Source organism: Trachypithecus francoisi, unplaced genomic scaffold (genome assembly GCF_009764315.1).
Source record: "Trachypithecus francoisi isolate TF-2019V2 unplaced genomic scaffold, Tfra_2.0 Lachesis_group2, whole genome shotgun sequence".
NCBI lineage: Eukaryota > Metazoa > Chordata > Mammalia > Primates > Cercopithecidae > Trachypithecus > Trachypithecus francoisi.
In genome coordinates, this window is record NW_022681465.1 from 76,350,589 (window position 1) to 76,370,837 (window position 20,249).

General features: G+C 38.8%; 1 protein-coding gene across 1 annotated transcript; it reads left to right on the plus strand.

The window, feature by feature from the left end:
• Nucleotides 1-1,073: 1,073 nt before the first annotated feature.
• FBXO4 (F-box protein 4) lies at nt 1,074-19,696 on the plus strand. The gene is made up of 7 exons (XM_033179463.1): nt 1,074-1,636; nt 3,143-3,378; nt 7,530-7,750; nt 11,782-11,857; nt 11,971-12,146; nt 17,263-17,438; nt 19,320-19,696. Exons 1-7 carry the CDS (start codon nt 1,139-1,141, stop codon nt 19,407-19,409), a joined length of 1,473 nt encoding a protein of 490 aa, XP_033035354.1. The 5' UTR covers nt 1,074-1,138; the 3' UTR covers nt 19,410-19,696.
• Nucleotides 19,697-20,249: the final 553 nt, after the last annotated feature.

Genomic DNA, 20,249 nt, shown 5'->3' on the forward strand with positions numbered 1-20,249 from the left:
TCAAAGCAGATGGGGAAGTTAAACACTGACTCGATATTTGGTGATTTTAATGAATTAAAATTGCTTAGGTACAGTGGTCTGTTTCTTAAAATGTGTTTTTTTAGGGACAGATACTGAGATATTTACAGATGATAGGTCTGGGATTTGTTTCAAAAGAATTCAGAATTGGGGGTGTAGTATTAGGTGAATATAGCAACAGAGCAAGATTAACCAGGTGTTGGTCATTGAATCTTGGATAATGGGCACACAGGAGCATATTATTCACTCTCCTTTTATAAATGTTCAAAATTTTCCATAATAAAAATAAAGTTTTTCTCATTCATTTAACGGATATTTTAATACTTCATACTTGAACTGATTTTTTTTTCTTGCTCTAGTTCTAGTTTTTTGCTCTCAAAGTAAATCATGTTCTAGAAAGTGATGAGAAATGCCATATGGTTGCTTTGTGGTCCTTGTCCACATTGCCTCCCAGAAATGAGGCTGCAATTTTATTGGTTATTGGCCCCTACCAACGGCATGCAAATAATAGAATATAATGAAACTTAAACTTGTATGTTACAGAGCCTTGCAGAACCTTAGTTATCAGGCTTTTTTGGATTCTGTTAACATTTAGATCCTCAGAGACTTACTTTTTGAATGTATACATACCCAGTTCTATATAACAGATTGACTTGTAATATGTTCTCTTAAAGCACTTTTAAAGTAAGCCCAAAGTAAGTAGAATGAGCATCTGTTTTGAGAATTAAAAAACTCACTAGTGGGATTTCAACGCCACCACATCTGGGTTCTCTTCTGGCCGTTTTTTGCCCTTTTATGAGATACATAGGTTAAGCAAATTTTAAATGTGCTTATATTTTTGCATAGTGGGTCCAGACTCCTCATTTTGGCAAAAGGTTCTTTATAATTGGCCTGCTGACCGCCTCTCTAGTCTGTTTTTGCTGATACTCAATAAAATAAATGGTAACTTGGTGACTGCGGAAACCACACACACACACACAAAACACCCCACACGTCGTATGGCAGTGCTGAAAAGGAAGCAAGTGGTTATTAAATCCAAGATAGTGGCAGAGGGCTATAGAACAAGCGGAGTCGCCTAGGACCAGGCCTAGTGGAAATGCTCCCAGAGAGAACATCTTGAATGAAGTCAGGAAGTCAGCGGGTTGGAGGTTGTACAGGGTCTCTGCGGTTGGCGTGGCTGAGGTTGAGGCCACAAGTTACTGAGGAAGTAACTGTTGACAGGAGCTTCGTACTCGGCTCACAACCACGCACATTGGACTTCCTCCCAATAACCTCCCTTGCCCCTGGGCCTAACCCTGCCCTGGAGGCGGACTCGCGGGAGAGGCGGGAGGCTGAACGCCCGAGGGCGACCGCGGCTGGCGCGGAGCTGCGCAGGAGGCTGACGCGCTGGCGTGGCTCTGCGACGCGTCACCCGCGCTGCGGGCAAGCCATGGCGGGAAGCGAGCCGCGCAGCGGAACTAGCTCGCCGCCGCCGCCCTTCAGCGACTGGGGCCGCCTGGAGGCGGCCATCCTCAGAGGCTGGAAGACCTTCTGGCAGTCAGTGAGCAAGGAGAGGGTGGCGCGTACGGCCTCGCGGGAGGAGGTGGATGAGGCGGCCAGCACCCTGACGCGGCTGCCGGTGAGCGTCGGCCGCAGGCCGCGGAGGACAGTGGGGCCGGCCCGGGCCGGAGTGACCTCCCTTGGAGCCCTGCGGGGCCTGGGGAACTCCCGCGCCCGGGCCTGGGTCTGGCTCCGTCCATGCAGCCATTCCTGGCAGTGTAGTCACCGAGAAGCTACAGTTGACCAGAAGCGTCTTGGCGTTGACCCTGGTGCTCCGCAGGGGGCCTGAACATCTCAGGGAAGGAACTTCACTGGGCCCCTGGCGACCCTCCCGATTGCCCTCAGGTTTTCCACCCCCCAAAACAGGCACATGTGACTAGGACACCCTGAATGTCCGGTTACGAAATGAGACCGTTCCCAACTTGCTGATTAGCTTGGGAAAGCATTCCAGCCTCCGTGTTCCCAGCATCTTTAATTCGGGATCATAGTACCATAACACCTGGAGGGCCAAGGTTTTCACCCTCTCAAGAGGACATTGTGCCTGTGGCTGTTACTGTACATTTGAAGAAACAAAGCTGCCCCTCAGTTGAAAATAAATGACTTAAGTTACAAGTACCTCAAGTTACATCAAGGCCACGAAAATGATACACATAATTTATTGTTAAACTTTAGGTAGATAGGTAAATGAAGAGAACAAAAATTATTGAAAATTATTACAATTTTTTTGTCTCATTTGGACTATTGACACCTCCCTCCGACGTGTATATCAACATGAAAACTGCAGGTTTAGAATGCTTGCAAGTTTCTCCTCGCAGAGGTTTTTCATAACATTTTAATAGATTCTGTGCAGGAACTAAAATGACAAATTTACGGCCGGGCGCGGTGGCTCACGCCTGTAATCCCAGCACTTTGGGAGACCGAGATGGGCGGATCACGAGGTCAGGAGATCAAGACCATCCTGGCTAACACGGTGAAAACCCGTCTCTACTAAAAATATATAAAATTAGCCGGGCTTGATGGCAGGCACCTGTAGCCCCAGCTACTCGGGAGGCTGAGGCAGGAGAATGGCGTGAACCCGGGAGGCGGAGCTTGCAGTGAGCCGAGATCACGCCACTGCACTCCAGCCTGGGCGACAGAACGAGACTCCGTCTCAAAAAAAAAAAAAAAGTACACTTTTTGATTTGGTCTGATGATAAAATCAGATAAAGGTTGATACAGGTTTTATTTTGAAGAACAAATTATTTCCTTAACTAATTTATGTAACGAACTGCTATATCCAAACATCTCTGAGGAAAAACTAAAGGAACTGGTAATTTTACTGGAAAGATAGCAAGACGGTTGGTTTTTCAGGAATGTTTCAGTGTTTCAGAAATCAGTTTAACAAATACAAAACTAAAATGTTCAGTTATGATCCTTTGCTGATGGCAGGAAAATAATAGATTTAATTATTAATGGTAGATTTAGTTATTAAAAATACTCACTAGTCAGTTGACCTTTTGTTATTTATTTGTTGATTGTGTGATTTATCACCCAAAAACTATTTTCTTCATTCCTTTTTCCTACCTGCTGCTTTCTTCTGTTTCAGATTGATGTACAGCTATATATTTTGTCCTTCCTTTCACCTCATGATCTGTGTCAGTTGGGAAGTACAAATCATTATTGGAATGAAACTGTAAGAGATCCAATTCTGTGGAGATACTTTTTGTTAAGGGATCTTCCTTCTTGGTCTTCTGTTGACTGGAAGTCTCTTCCAGATCTAGAAATCTTAAAAAAGCCTATATCTGAGGTCACTGATGGTGCATTTTTTGACTACATGGCAGTGTAAGTATCTAGTTTTATGAATTAAAAAGAAGATATTAAATTTTACTGTATTACCAGTCAATATCCAATTTAGTCCTTACCCTGCTACTGATTTGTTATGTGGATTTGCGGTCTAATTGTTCTCTTGTCAAAACTGGGAGTTAAATGACTTCCTTCATAGTACCCTTTCAGCTTTAATATTTTATTATTTCTCTGTGGTGCCTAACCAGTATTTGAATAATTATAAGTAGTATAGATGGCAAGTAGTAAAAGACTTCTTAAAATTCTCATGATCTTTAGAACAACTGTCAGTTTGTTAAATAAGTAAATACTTTTCCATATCCAGAAAAAGGATGATCAGAGATCCCTGTTGTTTAGTAGGGAAGAAGAAAACCATTCTAAAGGCTGTGAGAAATAAGATTACATTAACACCCAAAAGCACTGACATTTTTTAATATCATGTAGGTGAAATAATTAATGTTACTGAGCAACTGCAGTGTACTGGATTCTACAAGGGATGCTTTATGTATATTTTACTCATTTAATCCTCATGCAACAAGAAGGTGTTATCTTTGTATCACAGATGTGGAATTAAGGTTCATGGAGGTTACATGATTTGCCTAAAGTCATATAGTTTGTAAGGGACTATTCAGACTGGAACCCCATTATGCTACCTCAAAGATGTATAATGTCATTGGATCTGGATATAGCCTGTTTTACTGAGAAACTCAAACTTCATTCATTATTTTAAAATTTTAAAAATATTTATTCTTTAAAAATTGTTTTGTTGTGCTTGACTCAGTAGCAAAATATAGGATTTTTTTTCAAATTTTAAGTTATTCAGAGTGTTTCCCTATTCTAATACAGATGCCATTATGTCAAGTGTTGTGAAACTATTTGATTCAAAGATGTGTCATCTGTTATACATAATCTCAGCAAGTGCCACTGTATCTCACTTGCTAGGCAATACCTGTACAATGCCCCGTAGCTAACCATTGCATCAAGTGTATGTGAGGCTGTGGAATTAGATTTTGCCCAGAGAATAGTAATAATAGTAACTACCATTTATGGTCATATAAATTACTTCTAATTTTTACAACCCTGAGTTATTTCTGTTGCTCAAATAATACAGATGAAGAAACTGAAATTCAGACTGTGAATGGCTCATATAACTAAAAGTGGTAAGGCTTGGTCAGGTCTATCCAGCTTCAAAACTGTTTTTTGTTTGTTTTTTCCCCTTCATGAGTTACAAGGTTTCTTTTTTTTTTTTTTCACCACTATTCAGCATTTTATTGAAAGTTCTGGTCAAGGCAATCAGGCAAGAGACCGAAATAAAGGACATTCAAATAAGGAGAGAGGAAGTCAAACTGTCCCTGTTTGCAGATGACATAATTTTATATATAGAAAACCCCAGTCTCAGCCCAAAAGCGTCTTTTATTTATTTATTTATTTATTTATTTATTTTATTATACTTTAAGTTCTAGGGTACATGTGCATAACGTGCAGGTTTGTTACATATGTATACTTATGCCATGTTGGTGTGCTGTACCCATCAACTCGTCAGCACCCATCAATTCATCATTTATATCATGTATAACTCCCCAGTGCAATCCCTCCCTCCTCCCCCCTCCCCATGATAGGCCCCAGTGTGTGATGTTCCCCTTCCCGAGTCCAAGTGATCTCATTGTTCAGTTCCCACCTATGAGTGAGAACATGCGGTGTTTGGTTTTCTCTTCTTGTGATAGTTTGCTAAGAATGATGGTTTCCAGCTGCATCCATGTCCCTACAAAGGACGCAAACTCATCCTTTTTGATGGCTGCATAATATTCCATGGTGTATATGTGCCACATTTTTTTAATCCAGTCTGTCACAGATGGACATTTGGGTTGATTCCAAGTCCTTGCTATTGTGAATAGTGCTGCAATAAACATACGTGTGCATGTGTCTTTGTAGTAGAATAATTTATAATCCTTTGGGTATATACCCAGTAGTGGGATGGCTGGGTCATATGGTACATCTAGTTCTAGATCCTTAAGGAATTGCCATACTGTTTTCCATAATGGTTGAACTAGTTTACAATCCCACCAACAGTGTAAAAGTGTTCCTATTTCTCCACATCCTCTCCAACACCTGTTGTTTCCTGACTTCTTAATGATTGCCATTCTAACTGGTGTGAGATGGTATCTCATTGTGGTTTTGATTTGCATTTCTCTGATGGCGAGTGATGATGAGCATTTTTTCATGTGTCTGTTGGCTGTATGAATGTCTTCTTTTGAGAAATGTCTGTTCATATCCTTTGCCCACTTTTTGATGGGGTTGTTTGTTTTTTTCTTGTATATTTGTTTGAGTTCTTTGTAGATTCTGGATATTAGCCCTTTGTCAGATGAGTAGGTTGAAAAATTTTCTCCCATTCTGTAGGTTGCCTGTTCACTCTGATGGTAGTTTCTTTTGCTGTGCAAAAGCTCTTTAGTTTAATTAGATCCCATTTGTCAATTTTGGCTTTTGCTGCCGTTGCTTTTGGTGTTTTAGACATGAAGTCCTTGCCCATGCCTATGTCCTGAATGGTACTACCTAGATTTTCTTCTAGGGTTTTTATGGTATTAGGTCTAACATTTAAGTCTTTAATCCATCTTGAATTAATCTTCGTATAAGGGGTAAGGAAAGGATCCAGTTTCAGCTTTCTACTTATGGCTAGCCAATTTTCCCAGCACCATTTATTGAATAGGGAATCCTTTCCCCATTTCTTGTTTCTCTCAGGTTTGTCAAAGATCAGATGGCTGTAGATGTGTGGTATTATTTCTGAGGACTCTGTTCTGTTCCATTGGTCTATATCTCTGTTGTGGTACCAGTACCATGCTGTTTTGGTTACTGTAGCCTTGTAGTATAGTTTGAAGTCAGGTAGTGTGACACCTCCAGCTTTGTCCTTTTGACTTAGGATTGTCTTGGCAATGCGGGCTCTTTTTTGGTTCCATATGAACTTTAAAGCAGTTTTTTCCAATTCTGTGAAGAAAGTCATTGGTAGCTTGATGGGGATGGCATTGAATCTATAAATAACCTTGGGCAGTATGGCCATTTTCACGATATTGATTCTTCCTATCCATGAGCATGGTATGTTCTTCCATTTGTTTGTGTCCTCTTTTATTTCACTGAGCAGTGGTTTGTAGTTCTCCTTGAAGAGGTCCTTTACATCCCTTGTAAGCTGGATTCCTAGGTATTTTATTCTCTTTGAAGCAATTGTGAATGGAAGTTCATTCCTGATTTGGCTCTAATAAAATGATTTTGTTAGGTTACTGATTTTGTTAACCAGCTTGACTTATTTGAAGGACTTTAGGTTTTATTTTGATTTGGGTAACTTTTAATTTTTGATAAAATACATAATTCGTACTTTAGAGATTTATAGCTATTTCAAGAAACGGAATTTTTTTACATGATTCTTAGTTTGCTAAGTTTGCTGCAAGGATCATTTGAGCCTCCCTCATTTAACTCTTACTAAACTGTTATATTTGAGGCTATTAATAGAAGTACCTAAGACATTTGAAATTTGGTTATATTGGTAGTGTTAGCAGTTTTTTTGTTTGTTTGTTTTTTACCTCTAGGGATATTATGCTAGCTATCTGTGTGTAGCTTATCTTTAGTGCTGAGTTTCTCAATCTTGGCACTATTGATATTTTGAGTCAAATAATTCTTTGTTCTGGGGCCTGCCCTATGCATTATAGGATTAATGTTTAGCAGCATCCTTGGCTTCTGCTCAGTCCTTCTCCCCTCCCCAGCTGTGACAATACACATGTTGTTCAGACATTGCCAAATGTTCCAGGGGACGGGGTAAACCTCCTCGGGTTGAGAACCTTTATGTAGTAAAATTTCACCATTCAAATGTTCCATGAGAGAATCTAAATTAAAGATTAGAAAGGAAGTAACCACTTCATGGGGGAAGAGTTTCTTACCTTCTGGGCCACTCCCACCCCCATGGCACCTTGTGCTTTTCCGTGTCAGAGTGCTCCACATATGTATTATAAAGGTGTCTGTCTACCATTGTCCTCCTGGAGGACTGGGACTGTATAATCATTGTATCCCTTGTGTCTAGCAAGTACTCAATACCTTATATATTTTTGAAGGAATAACTGGCTAAGTGTTTTCTATGTTAATGTTCTAACTGTGACAATTTTATACAGCTATAGAATGTGCTGTCCATATACAAGAAGAGCTTCAAAATCCAGCCGTCCTATGTATGGAGCTGTCACTTCTTTTTTACACTCCCTGATCATTCAGAACGAACCACGATTTGCTATGTTTGGACCAGGTTTGGAAGAATTGAATACCTCTTTGGTGTTGAGCTTGATGTCTTCAGAGGAACTTTGCCCAACAGCTGGTTTGCCTCAGAGGCAGATTGATGGTAATTTTCATGTTAATCTACAGTTAATTCAAACACTTTGAGCTTGACATTCTTGTTAAAAAGAAAGAAATTCCTTTTAAATTAATTATTTGCTATAATGAAATACAGTACTTTGCTTGTTGGGAGCCCCACCAGGTTCCACTGGACTGACAGAGTTAATTTACTTACTATAAGAAAGCTTCCTCTTAATTCCTCAAATTTGTACAATCCAGATTTTAAGATTATGTGAAAATAAGTTATTTGTTGTCAAGATGTTGCATTTGTACAATGGGATATCATATTTATCATATTTGAAAAAGCAGAAAATATTGAGCATCTGTATGGAGAGTATTTTGATATGTATTGGAATTCAAAAGAGTTAAATCATCACCTTCCCCTCTTTCTATTAAAAAAAAAAACAACAACAATGTATAAGTATTTGGCAAGGCAGGATAAATAGTAAGGATAAGTGATAATAAAATTTAGCCTTTGCTTTACTTATTTATTGAGAACCAGCCCCTATTAGTGAGATGATAGGGATGCGGAGATTTAGAACAATGTCTCTGTCTGCCTTAAAGACAGGTGTAGGTATAGGTGAGGACATAGACAAGTGTACAGATAATTAGAATATGATGTAATTAGTTCCTGGGTAGAAAGGTAAGGGTGAAAGAAGGCTCCATATTGAAGATGAGGTTTCATATGAGTCACTAGGGTGAGTAGTTGTAGGCCATCACAAAAAGACAGTAAAGGTGTTCCAGGCAGCGAGAACTACATTTTTTTTTTTTTTTTTTTTTTTTAAGAAAGAGTATCGCTCAGTCGCCCAGGCTGGAGTGCAGTGGCACGATATCGGCTCACTGCAAGCTCTGCCTCCCGGGTTCAGGCCATTCTCCTGCCTCAGCCTCCCAAGTAGCTGGGACTACAGGCACCCGCCACTACGCCCTGCTAATGTTTTTGTATTTTCAGTACAGACGGGGTTTCACCGTATTAGCCAGGATGGTCTCGATCACCTGACCTCTTGATCCACCCATCTCGGCCTCCGAAAGTGCTGGGATTACAGGCGTGAGCCACCACGCCCGGCGGAGAACTACATTTCTAAAAGCACAAAGCTCTGGATGTGGAGGACACATTTGAAGTATCACTGTGTATCTAGAAAGAGTGGAGCTATGTGAAAAAACACATATGTACCATGCTTAAGCATTTGGGAGCTGTTGGAGGATTTTAAGTAGAGGATTGAGATGATCAAGATTGCATCTTAGAAAGATTACTCAGGCTCTTGAGTGAAGAATTGATTAGAAGGGGCTAAAGATATGGAGACCCGTTAAGAAGCCACTGTCATATTATGATTAAAATATGAAGAGGATCTGAACTCTAAGTCACTGTTAGTGAAGATGAGAGAAGAGAATGAATAGTAAGGATATAAATTTGACAGAATTAATGTATTAGCAGTAATAAGGATGGCTCCAGGTTTCTGACTTGAGTTTTGTATTGGATGATAGAGGATTCACTAGGGTAAGAAGTCACTGGAGAAGTAAGAAAAATTTGGAAGGGAGCAGGTAACAGTAAGATCTGTATAGGGAGAATGGCAGCTATTCTTTGGAATATGTTGACTTTGATAACTATGGAAGAGCCAAGTAGAGATACCTACTATAAGCAAATCTGCTAGAATGGAAGCTCCATGAAGGTAAGAATCTTGCCACTTTATTTTTAGCTGTATCTGTGGTGCCAGGCACATAGCAGGCACTCTCTGTAAATTTGGTGAATGAGTGAATGACTTTATGGATTACTATATGCATCCAGCTCTGAAGAGCAAGTTCTGGGCTAGAAATCGAGATTTGGGAGTCATATGGAGTCCACATGGACGTGGAATTTATTGAGGATGGAGAGGAAGATTGGAGACAGGTGCTGAAATGTTCAGTTTATGTTTGGGGGAAGTGATTATTAAATGGAGATTCATAAATAATAATGACAAAGAAGGGAAGAGTGCTACAGCTGCATGATGTGTTTCTCAAGTAGAAGGATTTTTTTTCAGAGGGTTGGTGAGTAACATGAATCCCACCTCTTTACCTTCAGTTGTGAGAAAATAAGCATCTTTGCTACTTGAGAGTTCACTGCAGGAGAAGCCTCACCTAGGGGTAGGCCAATTTCAAGTACGGCTATTAGGTCGAAGGAACACCTCAAGAAGAGGTTGAGGAAATGGGGAAGTTTGATGGTTATAAAATGGAGAAGTAATAAAATGGCACTTCCATTTTCCATAGAGCAGCTGAAGTGATTGTTTTAAAATTTCAGCCTATGACTCACACTCAGCAAGATGAGAGAATATGGCGTTACATGATTGGCAAAGAAGGGCAGAACAGTATGGCGACTGTATTGGACTGAAGTTAGACATGTTGAGAGGATAATCTCTGGGAGTGCAGCTGGTGAAAACAAAGATCAGAAACATGGTAGATTTTGATTCTGTGGTCTCTGTGAAACATGCACCAGACCTGGTGGCTGGAGGACTAGGATCACGTGGGCTGGGATGGTTGCAGTCCTAGTACTTAAGAGCCCTGTACGTGTGTTGCCTAGAATGATGACATGAGATGGTATGGCATGGCTTATTTAAACAAATAAATTAGTTATAATGCAGGAATTAAGAATATGAAAGGCTGGAGTTGTCTCTAATGAGGTTAGTAGGGGCCAGATATTAAGGTTTTATTTCTTCATCTGAAGAGCAACGGCTTTGTAGAGAAGACAGTTAATGACATACCATTATTAAAAAATTCTTCCAACTGATGTCAGAGGAAAGGACAATAGGAGGCAAGAAGATCTAGGAGACGGATTAGAAGTGATTGCAGAGGCCCGGGTGAGTGATGATGACAGTGTGAACTAAAATGTGGTCGTGGGGATGCAGATAACTGAACAGATCTAAAAGAACATTTATATAACAGGATGAAGTAGAGCCATGGAAGCCCAGAAAGGTCTTTCGAGGAGGCAAAAGGGGAACCAGCCACTGCGTGTTAGCACAGCCCAAGGAGGGAAGAGGTTAAGAAAGGACAAATAACAGTGACTAATGACTCAGATATAAAGCAGTAAGAAGCTAATATTTAGCACTTGTGATTTACTAGTTAACCTACTAGGAGTTTTACATATATGATCTCATTTAATCTTCCCAGTAAACCTGAGAAGAATATATTAGTTCAACTTCTTTTTGGTATCAAACTGAGGGATACAAATACATGGCTATAAGTGAGAAATTCAGAATTATAATCCAACTCTGTCAAATTCTAAATTTCAGTATCTTCAGTATTTTCTCAATTTACTAATATGCTGTTGGCAGCTCCTCATTAATTTATATTATTTGAGACAAGGTCTCTGTTGCCCAGGCTGGAGTACAGTGGCATAATCATGGCTCACTGCAGCCTTGAACTCCCTGGCTCAAGTGATCCTCCTACCTCAGCCTCCTAAGTACCTGGGAAACAGGCATGGGCCACCATCCCTGGCTAATTGTTTTGTATTTTTTGTAGAGATGAGGTTCTCACTATGTTGTCTAAGTTGGTCTTGAACTCCTAGCCTCAAGTGATTCTTACACCTCAGCCTCCCAAATTGTTGGGATTACAGATGTGAGCCACTGTGCCTGGCTCCCCATCAATTTAAAAACAGCTTTTCAGAGGGGGAGAAAGACACTTAGTTGAATGTATACATGGATTATTAGACTAATGAGAAACATAAAAATATGAAAATGAGTCTTAGTCTTGAGGATAAATAGCAGTAGCTGGGATGATGCAGCTGCTACTGATAAGATGATAAAGTTGTTGACGATAGTGATGATGATATAAGGACTGTTATAAGCCTAGCAGTTTTTTTCTTTCTCTGTATTTTTATTGCCATGTGGATGAAAGTTACATACAGTATCTTTTCTTCAATGTATACGTTTTATTTTATTTCAAATCAATGCATAAGTTGTTATATAATTTTTTTCTTTGCTCTTTTTGCTTTCACTGGGTAATTTTCAGTGTGATCTTTTGCTATTTTAGTTAACGACTTGCTTTGGTAACTGTGATTTTCTTTCTTAGGTATTGGATCAGGAGTCAATTTTCAGTTGAACAACCAACATAAATTCAACATTCTAATCTTATATTCAACTACCAGGTAAGGCTACATACTTAGTGGCTTAACTGAAACATCAGAACTAAAACATTTCAGGTGAGTGGAGCCTGTTTAGTGTCTTTTTATATTCTGTCTTTACAATTTTTTTTTTCTAGAAAGGAAAGAGATAGAGCAAGGGAAGAGCATACAAGTGCAGTTAACAAGATATTCAGTCGACAGAATGAAGGTGATGATCAACAAGGAAGCCGGTACAGTGTGATTCCACAAATTCAAAAAGTGTGTGAAGCTGTAGATGGGTTCATCTATGTTGCAAATGCTGAAGCTCATAAAAGTAAGCACTCATATATATATTTTTAAGCATATTGTTCTTTTCAAAGCAAATAGAAATTACCTTTTTAGTCTTTACGGTGGCTTCTTAAGAATATGATGGCTTATTTTATCAGTGTGATTTTCCGACCCTTACTATTAATAGGGGTGTGTATTAGGATCACCTGAGGAGCTTGTTAAACATGTTAACAAGCTGATTCCTACCCTGGTGAATTTTATTCTAGATTTGGGTTGTGTGAATAAGATTTGGGCATCTGTTTTTTCTAAGCACCCAGGGAATTCTGATGCATTCCAAAGTTTGGTACTACAGCTATACAGTATTTTTTTGTTGTATGCTTCTACATTTTTTTTTGATACTGACATTTTGTCTGCTTCTGGCTTTACTCAAATAATCTATGCAAATAACTATGAAAAATTTTACCTTTGTTTTATCCAAATAGTAGAGAGATGTGATGGCAGGGTGTTAAGTAGATTAGTTGAGAACACTGTCCATATATTCTGAATAATTGTCATTCAGAATGCTATTTTTGTGTGAAATCAAAATATCATTGGACCATGAGCTAGTATTACAATATCTTTCCCAAATCCTTTGTGAACAAGGTAGAATATAAATATATAATATACTGTATATATATTATAGTTCTCTAATACACTGGTTTGAATTTCTATTGAATTTATTTTCCCTGTCATCTATTAGGCATGAACGCAGTTGCAATTACTTTCTGTTATTACAGGTGTGTCTGTAAAAAGAAAACTTAGAAGCAAAATAAAAGATGAGTTCATTTAACAAATAGTTTTTTAGTTCCTACAGGCATGTTGCAGTTACAACTGGGAACTAAAACAGATACAGCCCCTATTTTATCTAGTTTTCCAATCTGCTCCTATAAAACAAGCAGACAAAAAATAAATTAAAACAATTACAAGACACAAAGAAACTATACTCACTTATCAACTTTTTCCTACTGGCCTCTACTAGGTGCTCATGTAAAAGGTTAGTGGTAGGGCAGAAGACCTATGAGTACCCTCCTTAGTGGTATAGGCATGCATGTGTTGACCGGCCGGTGCTTGGAGACAGGTATATCCTCCTGCTTTCTATATTCTTTTCTCAATGAAGCCAAAGCTGTTTTCCACAGACAAAAGTTAACTGCTGCTATCTCAAGAGAGATAGAAACAAAAGCTGTTTAAGGGGAGGAGCAGGATTTCCAGTTGTACTGAGGATCTTGCACTGATACAAATTAAATGTTTGCTGACTCTGGAGGAGAGGCAGGAAATTTGCAGTGGAGACCCTTCTACCAATAAAGGGCAGAATTCAGCAGTTATACTGGAACACTGAGAAAGCCCATACGACTGAGGCTGTGGTGCACAGGGCCTCTAGGGCCTTAGGCTGGGATGAGAAAACTGAGAAATCTCCATGTCCCTACAAATTAAGAAGCAATAGCAGGGATGGGGGAAGGGTGTGGAGAGGCTCTCCTTGCCTCTTGCCTATAACCCCCCATGGCACAGATACAAAGATAGGCTGAAAGCTGAGAACAAGTAGAAACTCTAAGAAACTCTGGCACTCCAGTGCTCTTACTGAGAACAAAATAGCAGCAGCATACTGCTGAAAGAATTTAAAGTCTGTGTGTTACAAAGTTAGCTATAGCAATAAAAGCCAAATCCAGCTCAACTAGACTAGTTTGATTCAGCCTACTGCATTAATACCCTAACCGAAGTATGATGCCTGTTTTTAGGAGTAAATCCTGTTTACCTTAGTCTCTACTGCTCTTCTACATAAAACATCTAACATTAAATCTAAAAATTATGAGGCACACACAAAATCAAAATGAAATGACACATTGTCATGAGATAAGGCAGTCAGTTGAACTGGACCAGAGATGGTCTAGATGTTGGTATTCTCAGAAAGAGACACTAAAATAACTGTGATTAAGAGATCTAGGTCAGGTGCAGTGGCTCTGGGAGGCCAAGGCGGGCAGATCGCTTGAGCCCAGAAATTCGAGACTAGCCTGGGCAACATGGTGAAATTTCACCTCTACTGAAAATACAGAAAATTAGCCAGGCATGGTGGCATGTGCCTATAGTCCCAACTACTTGGAAGGCTGAGGCGGGAGAATCGCTTGAGCCTGGGAGGCAGAGGTTGCATGAGCTGAGATCACACCACTGCACTCCAGCCTGGGTGACAGAGCGAGACCCCGCCCCTTGCCCACAAAAAAATGAGAGATTACGAGAGACCTAGTGGAAAAGGTGGACAATATGTGTGAACAGATAGATTTTTCAGCAGAGAAAAGGAAGCTGCTTTGAAAAAGTTAAACAAGAATGCTAGATATGAAAATATGACAACAGATGAACAATTCCTTCAGTGGGCATATTAGCAAAAGAAAGAATCATTGAAAGTGAAGATAAGTCACTCAGAATTATCCAAATTAAAACACAAAGAGAAAAAAAAAAGTAAGAGCAAGGAACAGAGTGAGAGTTGGGGGAATCTGTCCAGTGATCTAACTCAGGGGTTAGGAAACTTTCTTAAAGGGACAAATAGTAAATATTGTAGGCTTATGAGCCATACAGGTTTTGTTTGTTTGTTTGTTTTTTAACCATCACTTAGCTCTGCTATTACAGTACAAAAGCAGCAAAGACAACACGTAAACGAAAGGACAGACTATTTTGCAATAAAAATTTATTTAGAAAAATTGACCCACAGAATGTAGTAGGCTGACCCCTGATCTAACTATCTGTAATTGGAGTCCCAAAACATGAAGGGAGAGAGAAAAGGGGAAAAGGAATTTTTGAACAGATAATGGCCAGAATTATCTCAAAATTATGGAAAGACAACAAACCACAGATTGAAGATGCTCAGAGAGCACCAAGCATAAATATAAAGAAAAATACATCTAAGCACATCGTAGTCAAACTGATAAAAATCAAAGATAAAGAGAACATCTTTAAGGCAGCCAGAGGAAATGAAAACATACATATAGAAGGCCAAGATGATAGTGACAACAAATTTCCTGACAGAATTGCTGCAGGATAGAAACCAATAAAGAGAAATCTTTATAGTACTACAAGGGGGAAAAAACATCCTACATCCAGCAAAAATATTTTTTGGAAATAAAGGTAATGTTAAGACGTTTTCAGACAAACAAAAGTTCCATGTCTTAGTTCATTTGTGCCACTATAACAGAATATCCCAGACCTGTATATCAGTGCATTTCTGTTTTTAGATTATGGAGACATCTGAATGGTACTGTGATTTTTTTCCCCTCTGGCTTCACCTAAATTCCTATTCTCCCAAGACTACTTAGTCTAATTTTATTACAGATCAATAAATGAATTTTTAAAGAACAGAAATTTATTTCTGACAGTTTTGGACACTAGGGAGTCCAAGATTAAGGCACCAGCATCTGGTGTCTGGTAAGTGCCTTTCTTGCTGATTTCTTATTTGGCAGAAGGTAGAAAGGGAAGCTGGAGACAAACATTGCATTCTCACATGACAGAAGAGGGAAAGACAGAGCTGCAAGCCAATTTTAATGGTAATATTAATCTACTCATGAGAGTAAAGCCCTTATGACCTAAACAACTCCCAAAGACACCCCTTCCCCCAATACTGTTGCATTGGGGTTTAAATGTCCAACACATGAATTTTGAGAAACACATTTGAACATAGCACTGAGAAAATTGATTGTTAACAGATCTTCACTATAAGAAATCTTAAAGGAGCTCTTTAGGCAGAAGAATATGATAACAGATGGAAATCTGCATCTACCGAAAAAGATGAATACTCCTGGGATGGAAACAAAGGAGCTAAATATACAAAAAAGTTTTTTTTCTAATTTTAATTAAAAAAAACTAATAGTGTATTATACATGTATGACATTTTGAAGAAAAGTATGTGATAATAGAACACATCATGGAAGAGAGAACATTGAAGTATATTATTTTGTAAGTTTCTTCTATATGTGAAATCACATATTTAAAGGTAGACTTATAAATTAAAAATGTGTATTATAAATACTTGAACAACTACTAAAAACTATATAATGAAGTTGTAACTAAGCCAGTAGTGGATATAAAATGGAACCATTAAAAAACTCAGTCCAAAAGAAGGAAGGCAAAGAGAGAAGAAGGAATAAAGAATAGATGGACAAGTCAAAATCTAAGATGTATAGGATACATTTAAATGCACCTTGTTGTTAAGTACATTAAATGTTTATTAATTTTCAATTGCTATTAACAAATTACCTCAAATTTAATGGTTTAAAACAACTATTTTTTTAGCTCACAGTTCTCTAGGTCAGAAGTCTGGTCATGGTAGTACTGAGTTCTCTGGATAGGGCCTCTTGGGTTGAAATTTGTATATCATATTGTTGCATCCTTTTCTGGAGGCTCTGGGAAAGAATTTGCTTCCGAGATCATTCAGGTTATTAGCTGAATTCAGTTTCTTATTGTTGTAGGACTGACCTTCCTGTTTTCTTGCTAGCTGTCAGCTGAGGGCTGCTATCAGCTTCTAGAGGTCACTTATATTCCTTCCCATGTGACTCCCTCCATCTTCCAATCCAGCAATGGAGAATCTCCCCTGTATTGAATCTTTCAACAAGAAGAGCCACTTTTAAGGGCTCACCTGATTAGGTCAGGCTCAATGAGGATTACCTGTCTTTCTTAAACTCAGCTGTGTCTTAAAGCCTAATCATGGGAGTGATGCCCCATCTTATTTGTAGGTTCTTCAGACACTAAAGGGAAAAGGGATTATGCAAGGGTTTGGAACATTGAGGTTATCTTAAAATTCTACCTACCACAAAATGCAAGTGGTCCAAACACTCCAATAGAAGGTTGAGATTGTTGGTATTCATAAAAAAAGCTAAACTCAACTATATGCCTAAATTTTGAAAGTAAGCCCTTTGAATGAAAGGGTAGTGACATCTACAGAATTTGTGAAAGGAAATACCTGTATCAAGCATTTTTGCTTTTAGACTATGGAGACATCTGAAGAGTACTGTGGTTTTTTTCCCCTCAGTTTATGTTTGGATCCTGGTAAATTTTTGTTCCCTCCCTTTGTTAGTTTTTTATTTTATTGTTTTCAAAACTATTAAAAGTAATGCAAATTAAGGGTTTTGACTTACATTCCTTAGGACATGAATGGCAAGATGAATTTTCTCATATTATGGCAATGACAGATCCAGCCTTTGGGTCTTCGGGAAGACCGTTGTTGGTTTTATCTTGTACTTCTCAAGGGGATGTAAAAAGAATGCCCTGTTTTTTTTTGGCTCATGAGCTGCATCTGAATCTTCTAAATCACCCGTGGCTGGTAAGATCATTTATACTCTAGTGACAAAAATTTTATTTTGCACTCTATTTTCTATTTTATTTTTTAAATTCAACTTCTTTAATGAAATAGCATTCTAAAATCAATTTTAATAGCTTAGTCTATGGAAGCTGTTTGATTGATGATAATAAATGTTAGCTGATCAATTGTTTCTTACTTGCCTCTTCTCTCGCAGAAACAATGAGATAACAATTGGGGATTTTTTTTTTTCTTTTTTTTGTTTGTTTTTTTGAGACAGGGTCTCACTTTGTTGCTCAGGCTGGAGTGCAGTGGCACGATCACAGTTCACTGCAGCCTCAACCTCTCGGGCTCAGGTGATCCCTCCACCTCAGCCTCCCAGGTACCTGGGACTACAGATGTGTGCCAGCAACCCAGATAATTTTTTGTATTTTTTGTAGAGATGGGGTTTCTCCATGTTGCTCAGGCTGATCTCAAACTCCTAGGCTCAAGCCATCTGCCTGCCTCGGCTTCCCAAAGTGCTGGGATTACAGGTGTGAGCCATCGTGCCGAGAGCCAGGTTGTTTTTTTTAGATGCTACTATTACGTTTCTTACAACATCAATGTATTATGCTTTATGGATCATCAAAGGTATATGCTCCATCTTATAGTTTATTGCTTTCTTTTTTTTTTTTTTTTTTTGAGACGGAGTCTCGCTCTGTCACCCAGGCTGGAGTGCAGTGGCCGGATCTCAGCTCACTGCAAGCTCTGCCTCCCGGGTTCACACCATTCTCCTGCCTCAGCCTCCCGAGCAGCTGGGACTACAGGCGCCCGCCACCTCGCCCAGCTAGTTTTTTGTAGTTTTTAGTAGAGACGGGGTTTCACTGTGTTAGCCAGGATGGTCTCGATCTCCTGACCTAGTGATCCGCCCGTCTCGGCCTCCCAAAGTGCTGGGATTACAGGCTTGAGCCACCGCGCCCGGCCTAGTTTATTGCTTTCTAAAAAATATTTTATTTATTTTTTTGAGACAGGGTCTTGCTCTCACCCAGGCTGGAGTACAGTGGTGGAATTTTGGCTCACTCCAACCTCTGCCTCCTGGGTTCAAGTAATTCTAATGCCTCAGCCTCCCAAGTAGCTGGGATTACAGGCATGTGCCACCACACCTGGTTAATTTTTGTTTTTTAGTAGAGATGACGTTTTACCATGTTGGCCAGGCTGGTCTTGGACTCCTGGCTTCAAGTGATCCGCTCGCCTCGGTTTCCCAAAGTGCTGGGACTACAGGCATGAGCCACCGTGCCCAGCCCTAAAATATATTTTAATTATGGCATTCTTTCTTCAAATGAATCCTGACATGATAACCCCTGAGTAAAACAGATAAAGAAAAATTAAAGTTGGAAGCGGAAAAAGTAAGAGGATTTTCTTTGTTCCCCTTCCATCTCTTCCCTGGAGCTCCAAAGACTCTTTGGAATGAAGTTTGAAAACTACTAATAAAGTTTCCCCTTCTGAATGGTGGCAATTTTAGCTTTACCATTAGGAGGAGTGGCAGTATTAAAGACACATTTTTGTAACATGATGTCACACATATGACGAGCTGGGTCACTAAAAGTGTTTTAGTTTTCAAAGTGGATCCTTTGGAGAATGTTTTTTCCCCTCATATATGGAAGCAAGTCATAGAAATGGTATTTCTTTCCATTTCCAAAGCTGAATTTCAAGGCAAATAAGTTTTATATTGGTAATAGTTACAAGAGAAATTATCATATTTTTATCTAAGTGCTCTACAAAACAAAACTTGAGCAACTTATCCAAAGTTTATTGGGATTTTTAAAAGTTCTGTTCTCTTTTTAGTGTCTAGAAAAATGTTCCTCCTACTCATAAGATTTTGGACTTAGTTTCTTACTAACAACATTCTCTGTTATGTATTCATAGGTCCAGGACACAGAGGCTGAAACTCTAACTGGTTTTTTGAATGGCATTGAGTGGATTCTTGAAGAAGTAGAATCTAAGAGTGCAAGATGATTCTCCTTTCAGATCTTGGGAACTGAAACCGTTTGAAATTTATTACTAAGGTCATGATGTGAATATTTGCTCAGTCAACTCACCTTGTCCTCCCTTTTTGCAGATCGGCTTTAAATTGGACAGCTATAGCTGCTGTGTTTTTGATATTATTTTTACTCTTTACCATAAATCAATTGCAAGAAGAGTTTCAATCCTTGTATTTAGCCCCAAAATGAACCTTTAAACATTTTTTTTGGTAATTTTTATATTTTCTGTCTTTTAAAAAATATTAAATTCTGGAAAAAATACATTTGTGCCTCTCATTCCCTAAGTTTCTATTCTTTTGAGTACAAAGATTGCCTTAGTGAGAAATAGCAAATTTGCTAAACTTTCCATTCAGTCTTTTCAAGGATTCATAAGCGGTTATCAGAAAAGAAATTTTTATCTATTCTTAATAAATACACAGCTTAAAGACTGAAAAATATACTGGAATTGCATTTAATATTATGGCCATACAATCCCTGTTTTATTCTGAAACAGTGAAAAGCAAGCTTATATCATATTTAATACTGCTTTCATGAAAAATAACTTTTCCTGATAGTTCTTACTATTTTCAGATAACTTCACAAGCTCATAAGATACTAAAGCCAAATTCTATCCATACTCAGAATGAAAACTTCCCGGAGACTTGTATGCATCATATTACTTCCTTCCACAAATGGCTTATACTAATATAACACCCTAATATCTCACTGGAACTCAGGAATCTTAAGATTATAGTAAAAGCCATAAATATCTATATACAGTTTATATAAGTTCCATATTTAAATGTATTTCTGTTTTGGACAGAAAGTTTGTAAC